The sequence below is a fragment of the Limulus polyphemus genome, unplaced genomic scaffold, assembly GCF_000517525.1.
Source record: "Limulus polyphemus unplaced genomic scaffold, Limulus_polyphemus-2.1.2 Scaffold3140, whole genome shotgun sequence".
NCBI classification, from domain to species: domain Eukaryota; kingdom Metazoa; phylum Arthropoda; class Merostomata; order Xiphosura; family Limulidae; genus Limulus; species Limulus polyphemus.
The window spans coordinates 88,360-102,017 of record NW_013668750.1 but is presented as its reverse complement, the minus strand read 5'-3'; the positions used below and the strand labels follow the sequence as shown (position 1 = coordinate 102,017).

Below are 13,658 nucleotides of genomic sequence, written 5' to 3'. Positions count from 1 at the left end.
GGTAAGACAAAATCTGACTTGACAGAACTTAACTGTTCAGCTGTGGTAAGACAAAATCTGACTTGACAGAACTAACTATTCAGCTGATAAGTGGTAACATCTAAGCATATAGTATCTATAGTATTTAACTATGAATGGTAAAATGTGAGCAGAGATAATCCAACTTCAACCAACTAATGATGGAACACCCAAGCTGACAGAACCCAAAACATCTGACCTGGTAAAGAAGAAGAAGGGTTAAACTTTTAAATATTTCGACAGGTTAAAGGGCTTTATACTTTCATGTAAAGAAATGAAACAAAAATCAAGAAACACCCGTGAACTACTTATAAATATTAGTTGTAGATTATGTTCAATACTGTAGAACCCACATATTTGTGTAACATGTATTTTTGAACTTAAGAATTAAGTAATACAGATTTCACAAGTTTTAACACACTTGAACCAATCAAAACATTTAAAATAAAATAACTTAAAATAGTCCTAATTTCACATCAGGCTCTCATATTTTTCAACTTACATTTTTTTTATGAACACTGTCACATTAGGTTAAAACTGGCTGCGTTTCTACAGACCCAGGAAGAGGCTGAAATTGAATCCAATTCTATAATCTGTTTTCACAATTTCTGAAGTTCACCTCTGGTGCATTATTAAAAATTTTCCTAAATATCAAAAGAAAGGTTATTCAATCTGGAAAACTTTCATATAAATCTAAGGAAAGCCTCAAAACCAAGCCAGTAATGATCTTTCAATTATCATTTCTACTTTGGATACTTAACCAAGAGACAACATATTATAATAAACATGTTAAGGTTAGAACCAATGTTTCATTTCAAACAGTTATATGTGAATAAAGAAGATAAAAGAAATTAAAACTTTTATGCTCTTTCTAAAGAACAACACAAGCTTAACAAGTGTGGAAAGTTAATATGGAATATGGATACAGCACGTAAAAAAACACGTGTGAAACTTTCAATAACTGACATGTGCAGCTTGGCCGGGCAAATTAGTTACAATAAAATAAACATTTTAGAAAAAAAAAACAACTCGTATGAGTGCAGAAAGAAAATGTATTTTTTTTTTATTTTGGTTTAATAAAGAAATAAAACTTTTAGACATTTGGAAAAAAAATCACTTCCAATGGAAAGTTCACCTTATATAGTATTCCTGCAATTATAACGATGGGCTACAAACACCTTATTCAATCTTTTGTTGTGTGAGTATATGTTCCTATTACTCTTTAAGTCATAGCAAAAAGATTTTCATTAAATCCCAGACGTATAATGCCTAAGTTGGCAAAATATGATCTATTACTTCCCTAGTATATATCTGTAACAAATAAAAACAATAATTATTCCCATGTCCACAAAAAACACACTTAGTATGTGTCAGTTTCAGTAAATTACATATTATTTTGGTGGTTTGGAGAGGATATTACAGAAAAGACAAGAGAACACACACATAGTTAATGAAAGATATCTAACTGTGAAGATCATAGCCTATCTTGCATAAGTTTATGTTTGTTTCGGGATCTACACAAGGGGCTATTTACACTTAGCCCTTCCTAACGTTCACCTGATAGACAACGGGGAAGGTAGCTAGTCAATGGTACTCACTGCAAACTCTTGGGATGTTCATCTCGTCGAGTAATGGACTTTTATAGCACACCAATGGTCCCAAAGTGTAGAGCACATTTTTGTGGAGATAGATGAGAAACATGAACCCTCAGATTCACAGTCTTGGCACACTAATCCCTAGGTCAAACCCAGTTCACTCATAATAACACTTTTCCAGGCCTTTCAATATTTCCACCATAGACACCTTACTGCTCCTCAGATCACAGCAGTATATTAAACTTTATCAATACTCTAAATAGCATTTGGAACAACTGAAGAAAGAGGGAAGCCGCTAGCCTCGTGTTATTAACAGAAAGTTTAAAACAGATCACTGGAGAAAAGGATTTATTAAGTGTTATTTTCAATGATATGTTATTTAATTTTTAAATATTTATCTTTTAGCTTTAAGATGAAGAAAATTTCATTGTAAATAAAAAAAAGTTAAAGTTAATACACAGGATTTAAAAAGCTCTTTTCCTTTTGTAGAAAGAAAGAAAGATGTTTAGGATAACTAAAAAAAACTTCATGAAAGTTTAAATCACATTAGATAAATATTTATATTGGGTCATAACACACAGCGTTGTTATAGTTCATAATGTACATACTAAAAACATGAATTTGAAAAATCCATTAATGCAAAATTATCTACACATACAGAGCTTACGAAGCTAAACAGTCTCTATACATTTTCATTAATAAAACACAGTTCCTTGAGCTTGTGATTCAACTGGTATATTAGGCTATGTTGGAAATCAGTAGAATATGGATGAAGATTATTTTGGCTTTAAGAGTGACTAATATTTACGTCAAACATATCATGTGTGGTTCGATAGCAATGTGGAGATTGTACCTTAACATTTAAGGCAAAGATTAGATGAGAGAAAAAATATAGAGAGAAAATTGAATATGATACATTTAACTTTTTTTTTTCTTTACTATCTACCGATAAGAAAGCAAAATATTACACTTTATCCAATAGAAAATGAAGTGAATATATCACAAGACTGTACATTGACAAATGACAATTGAATTTGTAAATTTGACATACTTTCAAAAAATATTTTAACTGGTCAAGATTTTACTCAGCATATCAAGAGTTAAAAAGATATAAAAGGAGTTAATATAATATTTTAAGAGGTTTTATTTAAAGATTGAATATAAAACAGCAAATAGTTATTTTTGAGGTATTCTGAAGAAACCCCCAAAAAATATTCCCAAGACAAAGTCAATTAGACTATAAGAAATATACAATCAACGGGCATTACTTAACTTCCTTCCTACGTGTGCTCAAAAACATAATTTGGTACCCAGTCATAATTTAAGTGTATTTTACACAAAATATTTTATTATTAAAAATTTAATTAATTATCTTACTAGAACATTTTACAACTTGCAGTTTAAAAAAAATCATCTTCTAGAAAGTTCCCCTGAATTGAAAGGCAACTACAATTCTTATTTTTTTAAATTAACATTCAAACATTGCTGCATTTGGCTTTTGATGCAATTAATTGCTTTTGCTAAATTTTGATAAGACTACAAAACAAAAACTGTGCACTACTCTTAAGTCCCAAACATGAATCAATTGTTACAAGTAGCCATGTATTAAGTACACAGCTATACAAATTAACGATCAGATCACAGGGAATCAAGTGGCTTCACAGATCACATGCAAAATATATATTTGTAAAAACTTCTCAACTAAAAGCCTTGAAATATAACTTTATATGTTGACCAGTGGTAAGAGCCGAGTGATATGATTAGACTCAATTTCAAATATTGAAGAAAAAAAAGTTACTTATGAATAATAAGAGATCCCCCACCCTAAAAAAAATGGTTATGTCAAATCGAGCCATCCTCTTTTACTCACTGACTGAGACAGAATGAAACCAAACCTACTAACCACCCACATGTAGGAAAAATCCTATTTCCATCATACATATTAGCACATCAAAAAATGCTTATTTCGCTCCATTCAGCTCTTTCAAAGTAACTTTAGGCTATCCTTGACAGATAGATTGAAAACAAGCAAGCTGATTCTAAAAATAACCAGAGGAAAAAAATATTCAATTATTATCAGAACAATTACGCTAAAAGTCACGTACTGACAACACTATTTTTAAAGATTTAACACAACACAAAATTCCAAGAAAAATGCATGCTGAAAACGACTGAGATTTACCTCTCAAAAAAAAAAATAGAAGTGAATTTAAACAGATCTTACATCATCTTTACAGTTGATTTTAATAATATTTTCCTTTATACAATAAATGCCAGTCTTATGTGCATCTTTTAGTATCTTTAATACTGTGCTTTGTTAGCCATACTAAAATTTAAAGAGATAAACACTAAAAAAATGACAATTTACAGCTATGTACACTAAAAGTATCAGTCACGCACTTAAGGCATGATAACTTGTCTTAAAAACAAAGCTTTTAAAAATACAAGCACTAAATTCAGAAGGACTTACAAACTGTTACTAGGCTCTTCAAACAATGAATTCTTTTCACAAGAACAAACATTTTCTTATTTTTAAAAATAATCCATTCCATTTTATACAAAAACAAATAAATAGTTCAAATGGAAATGTGGCAAAATGGCCAATGGCAAACACTCCCTACTTTTCGACTCACAAGGTAAAGTGAAGTACAGTTATGTTTACATTCCTGAAGAGGGTAAAAAAGGACTGATTGATTAAGCTGTTAAAGCCCCACACATCTGTTAGGCTTGACTGTGTCAAGGGGCATGGTTACAAACCTTCACATGGATGGCAGAAACTGCTACGAGTGCTCAAGCCTAAAAGTCTCCTCAGTAGCTGGATCACTTATTACAGAAATATCGGGATCTGTAAGGATCTGCAATCCATCAAAGTCAATGGGATCCAGACCAGCACGTAATGCATCATCGGGAGTGAAAAAGTCTGTGTCAAAGGAGCCAGTCATGCTGGCCATAGCAGAACCAATGTCTTTGGCAAAGTCCTGCCTCATCAGGGGCTCCTCTCCTCCAGGGGCTGAGGAAAGGTAAAACAATCCAAATTAAAAGCAGATATGTCCTAGAAAAAGAGGACTAATGAAGCCTGAATTCTGTAAAAAATACCATCACAAGATCTTTTCTAAGCCTTAACCACTTTTATAGCGACAACAATGATACCTACAATAAATATACTTGACATTACTCATTTAATTAGAAACTCAACCCTCAACTTACAGGTTATTCCAACAAGAAAAAACAATTCTTTTAATATCTGCTTTACTATGACCCTGTTGACCATCCGAAAACTATAATTTGGAATATTTTAATTGGCTATTGCAAAAAACAAACAAACAGTCTTTTTAGTAACAATTAAGTACAGTTGACTTGGATGAAATGTAAAATAACATTAACTATTATCTAAAAAACTAGTCCTTTTAACCCTCTCGCCTCAGCCATACTTTACTGCACGTCACAAGGTTTTAGAGACTTTCATTCAAACTTTAATTAAACTACTTTTTGTTTATGTTATACCAATTAGTATTGTATAAAATCATAGCTAATAATCCATATTTTAATGGTATATAAGCTTTAAGTTCTTAATTTTATAAGGCAATATTTGTAAAAATCCTGAATTTCCCCTAATGTTAGAAGTGTGACATAAAATCATCATTGCTCAGAAAAACCATAATTTTTATACCCTTCAATCTTGTTTGGTTACTGAGCCATCAAATAGGAAATCAGACCCCTCTTGCCATACCCACCCGTCACATATCCTCTTTCAGGATTTGTTAGTAGTTCTCTCTTACGCTTAATACTATATTATGCATAACCAATAAAAAGTCAAGGTTTTGATCTATTCAAATGAGAGAATTGTAAATTTCTCAGTTAGTATAAGCTTCATTCCCACAAAAAAGATAACGAATAGCTTGGATGAATTTGTAACGGCTCTTGTCGCTTAATTAGAAAGCCAGAATAAGTATAAGTATAAGCTTCATAAGCAGAATAGTATAAGCTTCATTCCCACAGAAAAGATAACGACTAGCTTGGATGAATTTGTAATAGTATTTGTCGCTTAATTAGAAAGCTAGAAAAATTGTGAGAGTTAGGGGAAATTGTCTGCTTTTTACATGTTATTAGTCCATGTTTTTTGGTGCATTATTTAATTAAATAAAAATTATTCAGTTCATTACAACCATTAGTATAAAAAAAAAAGTTGGGTTAAGCGTTATCGACAGTCAACAGCAAAAACAAATACATGGTTAATTACTTTATTTCTTGTTTTTCATGTTTATTCTTTATTTATTACTATAAAATAACTAAAATGTAAAAATAGGAATCTCTTTAGGTTAGTTAAGGTTAGATTAGGTAATATAAATTATAATATTATAAAAATGTTTCACAAGGCATGCATGCGAGCAGCTTGTGGGTAACGTAATTCGATAGCGTAATGTGAGCTCCATGTTCTCCAATTGATTTACAACCTATAATGGCGTGAATAGTAGTTAAACATGGTTCAAAAGGGATAAAATATAAATATTTGTATACTCTTACAAGTTTAAAACTACTTCGGATAAACACATGTAGTTTCATGTTACAAGTTGAAGTCATTCTAGAAAGAAAAAAAAATGGTAATTTAGATTTACTGTTTTTTTTTTGTTTTTTTCTTTTTTGTGGTTATGAGGCCGGTCAGATTGACCGACCTTGTATACAGTTAGGGTAGAGACAATAACAAGTAAAATATAAAGTTTTACTGAAAACAAACATTTGAAATGTATGTAGGAAGTTTTAAAGATTATGCAATTGAAAATTGAGATTTTTAAGATGAGGAAAATATTTTTAATCTTAACATGAAAATCACTTTGCACACGGACAAGTAAAAAAATACTTGATATATTCACGGACAAATCTATTTTCAGTTTATTAAAAGTACTTCACTAAAAAATATTATTTTTTGTATGTGAAAGGCTTAAAATGTTTACTGAAAGTGTGCCAAATTTTGTGAAGATATACATGCTCTATTAAAAGATAGTAGTATCAAAACTATAAAGACTTTAAACGAGTACAAAGAGGTCACGTGGTTGGTCAAGCTGACCTAGCCCGTGTTGTAAGAGTTAATAATCACTTTGCTATCAACCTATTGACTTAGATAATACGAATCTTTCAATAAAAAACCTCCATTTGGAACCAGCCCTTTTGATAAGTGCTTAACTATCACTTTCTTTGTCTTAGCCAGTTAAAGTTATCCTGTTTATCCACATTTTCAGAGTGATAGTTAAGCACTTATCAAAAGGACAGATTTCCCTTATCTTATATATTTGAATACGAAAAGATTAATAACAAAATACAATGCAAAAAACGTGCAAAAAAATGTCCTAAAAATGTAGAAAGTTGTTTCATTGAGGACCACGTTGATAAAAAAAAAAAAATCTGCGTACTGAATAAGATGAACTCCATTTTCTTTACTACTAACATTAGAAATATTAGTTTTTTTAATTACTAATAGAAAATATCCAAAAATTATTTCTAAACAGTCGTGTTTTAGGAAAGATGAACAGCAGAGGTTTTAACAGTCTTACTTGTGAGAATAATGGTTGGTGTTTGAGGGGTCTGGGGCGAAGACTGATGAACGGAGGAGATGACCGTAGATTTAGAGTACAATGTTGGAGAATGCTGATGAGGATCCGATCCCGTGGAAGATATCCCATAATACATCATGTTGGTATCTACACTGTCCTGGGGTCTGGGCAGGCCTTCACCTTGGAGGTCAGCATAGTGAAACCGATTTCTTTCACCCATACCCACATCCACAGCTACCTGTGATCCTGACCCATCTACAGAATCAAAATTTGTGTGGTATATATTGGAAACATTAGGTGATGATACGTCCTTATTGGATGTTGTATTACTTCTGTTTGGCAACTGCTAAATAAAGAAGAAAATAAAAAATAGATAGCTGTCAATATTAGCAGTTTTTCGGTTATTTAATATCCAAAGAACAAGTGTAAAATCTGCACAAATTTAAATAAAACAATTTATACTTTACAGATTATACAATAAATAAATACTAAAAATTGAATATATATTGGAAAATCTTTATTTCCTCCGGAAATTCCATAACACACTAACAACAACTTATGACATAGGAACATCATATCTATGATTTGCAAACACCTATAGTAGAAAATACCATTTGGTGTTAATAAATAGATCCATATTTACATTCTTATTATACATCTTCTAAAGCTCTCAAAACACTCATAATAGAAAAAATAAACAATACAATAGGATTAACCCTACCCACAGTTGAGCATTAGCTGTGCCCTCTGGTGGCCAAAGTTTATAAAATTAACAGAATTAATCCAATCTATGAATACTAGAATGCATACATGAGACCATGAACAATCATGCTCTCTCAGGGTCAGGGTATTTAGAACAAAACACAATTAGCCCTATCTAATAATATTAATGTATATGCACCTCAACAAGTTTACTTGTAACCTCTTACACTAAAAACATAAAAATATAACAGCATTAACCTACTGACCCAAACAAAAGGTTTAGGTTTCATAAAGAACAACAACAGTTATATATATTATATCCCACACCAGCATTCTCAGTTTGCCCCTGAAGAATAAAGGTCCACCTTTCGAAATCACTCAGGTTATAGGGTTTTTATTCATTTGTGCAACAAAAATACTGTAACTCTGTTAAAGTTTACAAGTATTTTGTACATTATTTTAATTACATCTTTCTAATAAAAACTTTATTTACTCAAACTGTGAATAATTTGAGTGCAAAGTGATTTTCATTTTAAGTATAAAAATACTTTTCTTATTCCATTTGCATAACTTCTAAAACCTTCTAAAGGTAAATGTTTATATATTTATTTATTTTTTCTCTACCATATCACTAACTCTAGCCATTATAATCAGTGTACAATGCAATGAAATAATTAAAATTAGGAAATAAAAAAAAAGTACACATCTTTTAATCTTTTGTAGAACATCTTTAAAGATATTCCTTTGTTTATATTCAGAATTTCGGGTCACATATAGTTAATATTTTATGTTTTACTTTCCTTCCTTGTCCTTTACCACTTAATATTCATCTCGATACAAGTCGACGGTGCCCTCAAGGCATCATTACAGTTTCTTTGGGAGATATGTGCAACCCTTCAGCAAAATCCTCATGCACCACATCATCTTTACAGTTGATTTTAATAATATTTTCCTTTATACAATAAATGCCAGTCTTACGTGCATCTTTTAGTATCTTTAATACTGTGCTTTGTTAGCCATACTAAAATTTAAAGAGATAAACACAAGTCGACGGTGCCCTCAAGGCATCATTACAGAGTGTTTGGGAGATATGTGCAACCCTTCAGCAATATTCTCGTGCACCACATAGTACCGTAAACTAATACACAAAGTATGAAGTATATTTTTAAAATGTTTAAACCTTTTAATTAAAACATAACTAAAATATAATAGTAAGATCTGAATACAATTTAAACCATATTTCTAACTATACCATATCTAGGTAAAAAACAACCGTAAATGCTATAGTCGATCAAGCAGCCAACTATAACAATACAATCAATTATATGTACTCCATTATGTTCCAATTAAGAAATAACCATTTTCAGATTATAGTGTAAAATGACCTATTTCTAATGACTATACACATGTGTATGTAACATCTATATGTAGGCTATAAAGCTCAAATAAATATGTTGAAGGTGGGCATCGAAGCTACCAGGGGTTGCTAAAACTGATTACTTGTTTCACCTGTACTCACTCAAATAACTTTGAAATGAAGGAGTCAAAAGGTTATGTAAGCATCTTAATGTATAGACATACCTCTACTCAACTACCATTGTATTATTGAAGATACAGAGAGCCAAAGTAGAGAATTTTCATTGCTTGTTAGTCATATGACAATACACCTGAAGTTTTAAGTTGTTTTTTAAAGGTTTATTTTGAAATAAAGGACTTAAAACTTAGATAACATAAAACTTATAATCATAACATACATTATAATATTAATTTCATTCACATAAATTGATAATAAAGGTGTATAATTAAATTGTGAATGTAATGCAGTGACTTGTACAGAAACGTGTTTAAAGGGGTACCCGTCGCGAAATGGTTAATAGCCTTCGATGGAGTTGCACATTTAAAACAATGACCACAAGCCAACTATTCCAAAGCCCTCCATTCTCCAGTGTCCGATGCCCATGCATCAGACTCAAATAAAATGAAAAACCTACATAAAATTGCAAAGAACAGTTTCAAAATACTTCCCATAATGCTTCAAACATGCATTACTTTTTTTAGCTGTCCACCCATTCCCTTAAGACAACACTCAATTACAGGCTTACCATAACAAACTGGTCAGGTTGTTCAAAACTTTCACCTACAACATCGTACTGTTCCAACTGATGCTGTAGAATATTTGCATGGTGGTTCTGCTGGTGGTGGTGGTGAAACAAATAGTTATTATTTTCTGTGAATGGACTCTTATTCAAAGATGAGCTAGGTCCAAGGCCCGGAGAATTGATGGGGGAAAAACTCTGAGACACAGGTGAATTAGGAACACTAGACGAGTGGTCAGCTATGCTGTTGTTATGGTATGGTCCCACTGGCATCTGTGAACATTGAGACTGTTATGAAATACATTTTATGAAACATGTAAGAAACGTAAACATGAAAGTAAAAGCTACAAGTTCCTAATACATATTATATCAATACTTTGGATATGGTTGGGGTGGGGATCAAAGTGCACATATGAAATTTTTACTCTGAATTCTCCTTCTCAGATTTTCTTTCTTTCCTTACTGTATTTCAGAGTGTTAATCAATTACATACACAAGCTCATGGTACATTTATATCATGCCTTTACAATCACTTGTTACTTGTCCATGGTACATTTATATCATGCCTTTACAATCACTTGTTACTTGTCCATGGTACATTTATAACTTCGAGAAAGGTCATGTTATGAATTATGTGATTCAATGATACTTTGTTTTATTTTCCCAGTGAAAGCAGCCATTTTAAAAGTAGATTTTGATGTGTGTGTATATTGAAGTTGGTGCTCCGATTAGTAAAGGAATTTTTTAAACTTATTTATAACTTAGTTAGAAAGCCAGATAAATTATAATGGCTTTTGAACATTGTATTTGAGTTCCTAATGTATCTTTTGTGACAAAAAAAGAAGACTTACAAAAGCAGGTACTCAAGTACAAATCAGCGTAGAACTAAGGTAAGCACTTTTTAACAAAAGTAACTAAACTGTAAAAATCAAAAACTTATGTTTTACAGAAAACTTAAATTTAAAAAACATTTTCATGATCACTATTTGAGAAACGTACAGACAGATGATGTTACTTGAAACTTTATTTATTCTCAACTGTCTACACTCCCACTGGGTGATATACTGCTTGTATTATCTGAGAAAATTTTTAACATCATCTATACTTGTATTGTTGATTAGATGTCTTTCTCTGGGGAAGGTATGACATCATCCATAATTCTAATGTTACTCAGGGGGGATTTAACCTGAGGAAAATTTGGATATTGTGAAAGAAAAATATGAAGTGAAAAATCAGTTAAGTTTACATTGACTGAATATATATATATATAATGGAACTTTCTGATCAACAACCAAAAAATTTTAATTCTAATATGAAAGGTAACATTTTAATGTTTTTTTTAAAAAATTATCACAAAAAGTTTGGAAATTTCACAGCATAAAAAAATATCAAACTAACTGAAAATACAAAATTTTTATTAAACCAAAACTAATTGAAAATACACAATTTTTATTAAACCAAAACTAATTGAAAATACACAATTTTTATTAAACCAAAACTAACTGAAAATACACAATTTTTATTAACCCAAAACTAACTGAAAATACACATTTTTATTAAACCAAAACTAACTGAAAATACACATTTTTTATTAAACCAAAAGTAGATACTATTTAATAAGTTTTTTTAATGCAGTTTGGTTAACTCTCTCTTTACTGCACGTCACAAGGTTTTTAGTGACCTATATTCAAAATTTGATTAAACTCATTTTTATTCATGTTATACAAATTAGTATAGCATAAAACTGTAGCTAATAATCCATATTTTAATAGTATGTTAGTTTTAATTTCTTAATTTTATAAGGCAATATTTTAAAAAATCCTGAATTTTCCCTAGTGTAAGAAATTATTTTTTTTCGAGCCATCCCTTCTTCTGTAATTTAATCAACACCCCTACAATAAGTATGAAATTTAATGTAAATTACTCATTATAATATTGTCATCGCTCAGGCAAAACATAATTTTCATAGCCTTCAATCTTGTTTGGTTACAGAGCCATCAAGTAGAAAATCAGACCCCTCTTGCCACACCTACCTGTCACATCTTCTTTTTTAGGATTTGTTAATAGTTCTCTCATATTTAATACCATATCATTTACAACCAATAGAAAGCCAAGATTTTCATCTATCAAATGATATATTATATTACATTGTTTTCTGTAGAGAGAATTGTCTATTTCTCTTTCAGTACAAGGTTCGTTCCTATGGAAACGACTAGCTTGGACGAATTTGTAATGGCTCTTGTTGTATAGTTAGGAAGCCAGAAAAATTGTTGTAGTTATGGGACGTTGTCTGCTTTTTGCATGTTATTATTCTATGTTCTTTGGTGCATTATTTAATTAGATAAAAATGATTTACTAAGGCTATAGGTTTGTACGAATTAGAAACTCAAAATACAGATATTGACAAGCTAGAATATAAAATAAGAACCTCCTCTCTTTTCTATTTGCTAAGATATTGCCCACATTTCATACTTGGAAGATTTGCCCATTATCTAAAAACACTGAACAGAAGAACATTTGGAAACTGCCTACATACATTTCAGATGTCTTAATTACAAAGGATTTACAACTGTCTATTTATATGGTTACTCGTGAATCTTTACTACAGTAGTAGTGGACTTTATACAGAATACTCCTATAAAAGTAGTGGACTTTATACAGAATACTCCTATAAAAGTAGTGGACTTTATACAGAATTTTATACATAAAAGTAGTGGACTTTATATAGAATATTCCTATAAAAGTGGTGGACTTTATCCAGAATTTTACCTGTGAAAGTGCTTGACTCTGTCCATAATTATGGTGTGGACTCTGATTAGGTTGCTGCTGCGGATACATACCAAATGTTTGCTGCTGAGGCAGATAGTTGTTTAATGAGAGAGCGTTTGTGTCGATAGTCAAGCCCTAAAAACAAACAGTTGAAAGTAAATACACCATGCACTATACATAACACTGTCTTGTACCTTATCTTTAGGAATACAATCACAAATAAAATTTGAAGCATTACAGAACAACCAAGTCTTGAAATTTAAAGAACTGAATATCAAATCAGTTAGTTTATTTGTACAAAACAGTAATGCCAGTATTACATAACCATACCAGTGCAGATCTACAACAGAAAACTTGTGTACTGTTGGAGTTATACAAGTTTCTTTGTAACATTATTAAATAGATTATATAAGCCTTGAATTCCAATGTTGAGTTAAATAAAACATGACCAGCACTTTCTGTCTATCAAATGTTATGTTTAAGTCCTGTTATTATTTAATTTAACAAATCTTAGTGTGTAACATTAAAAGCAATAATAAAAAAATAACATATTTAAAAATTCCAAAAGGCATTTTTTAATGAAATTTTTCAGAACAATTTATCTATGGAGTTAATCTACACTAACCCTTAATCTACACTACTGCAGTTGGAGATGAGACACTGTGGGTTCAAGCACTCAACTCATAACCCTTAATCTACACTACTGCAGTTGGAGATGAGACATTGTGGGTTCAAGCACTCAACTCATAACCCTTAATCTACACTACTGCAGTTGGAGATGAGACATTGTGGGTTCAAGCACTCAACTCATAACCCTTAATCTACACTACTTCAGTTGGAGATGAGACATTGTGGGTTCAAGCACTCAACTCATAACCCTTATCTACACTACTAGCAGTTGGAGATGAGACATTGTAGGGTTCAAGCAC

General features: G+C 31.1%; 1 protein-coding gene across 11 annotated transcripts in view; it reads right to left on the bottom strand.

Annotated features, from left to right (window-relative positions):
* Positions 1 to 13,658, bottom strand: part of LOC106468736 (CREB-regulated transcription coactivator 1-like) — a 40,054-nt gene that overhangs the window by 3,293 nt on the left and 23,103 nt on the right. For 5 of the 11 annotated variants that reach the window (XR_002612701.1, XR_002612703.1, XR_002612704.1 and 2 more), the window contains exons 10-14: positions 12,730 to 12,864; positions 9,967 to 10,233; positions 7,163 to 7,508; positions 1,617 to 4,623; positions 521 to 662 (exon numbers count right to left, since the gene is read on the bottom strand). Coding sequence is in view for 2 of the 11 variants with exons in the window: in XM_022397103.1 (XP_022252811.1) it covers positions 4,394 to 4,623; positions 7,163 to 7,508; positions 9,967 to 10,233; positions 12,730 to 12,864 (978 nt within the window). In the remaining 9 variants the exon portion in view is untranslated. The other 6 variants (XR_002612702.1, XR_002612706.1, XR_002612705.1 and 3 more) reach the window with 5 other exon arrangements.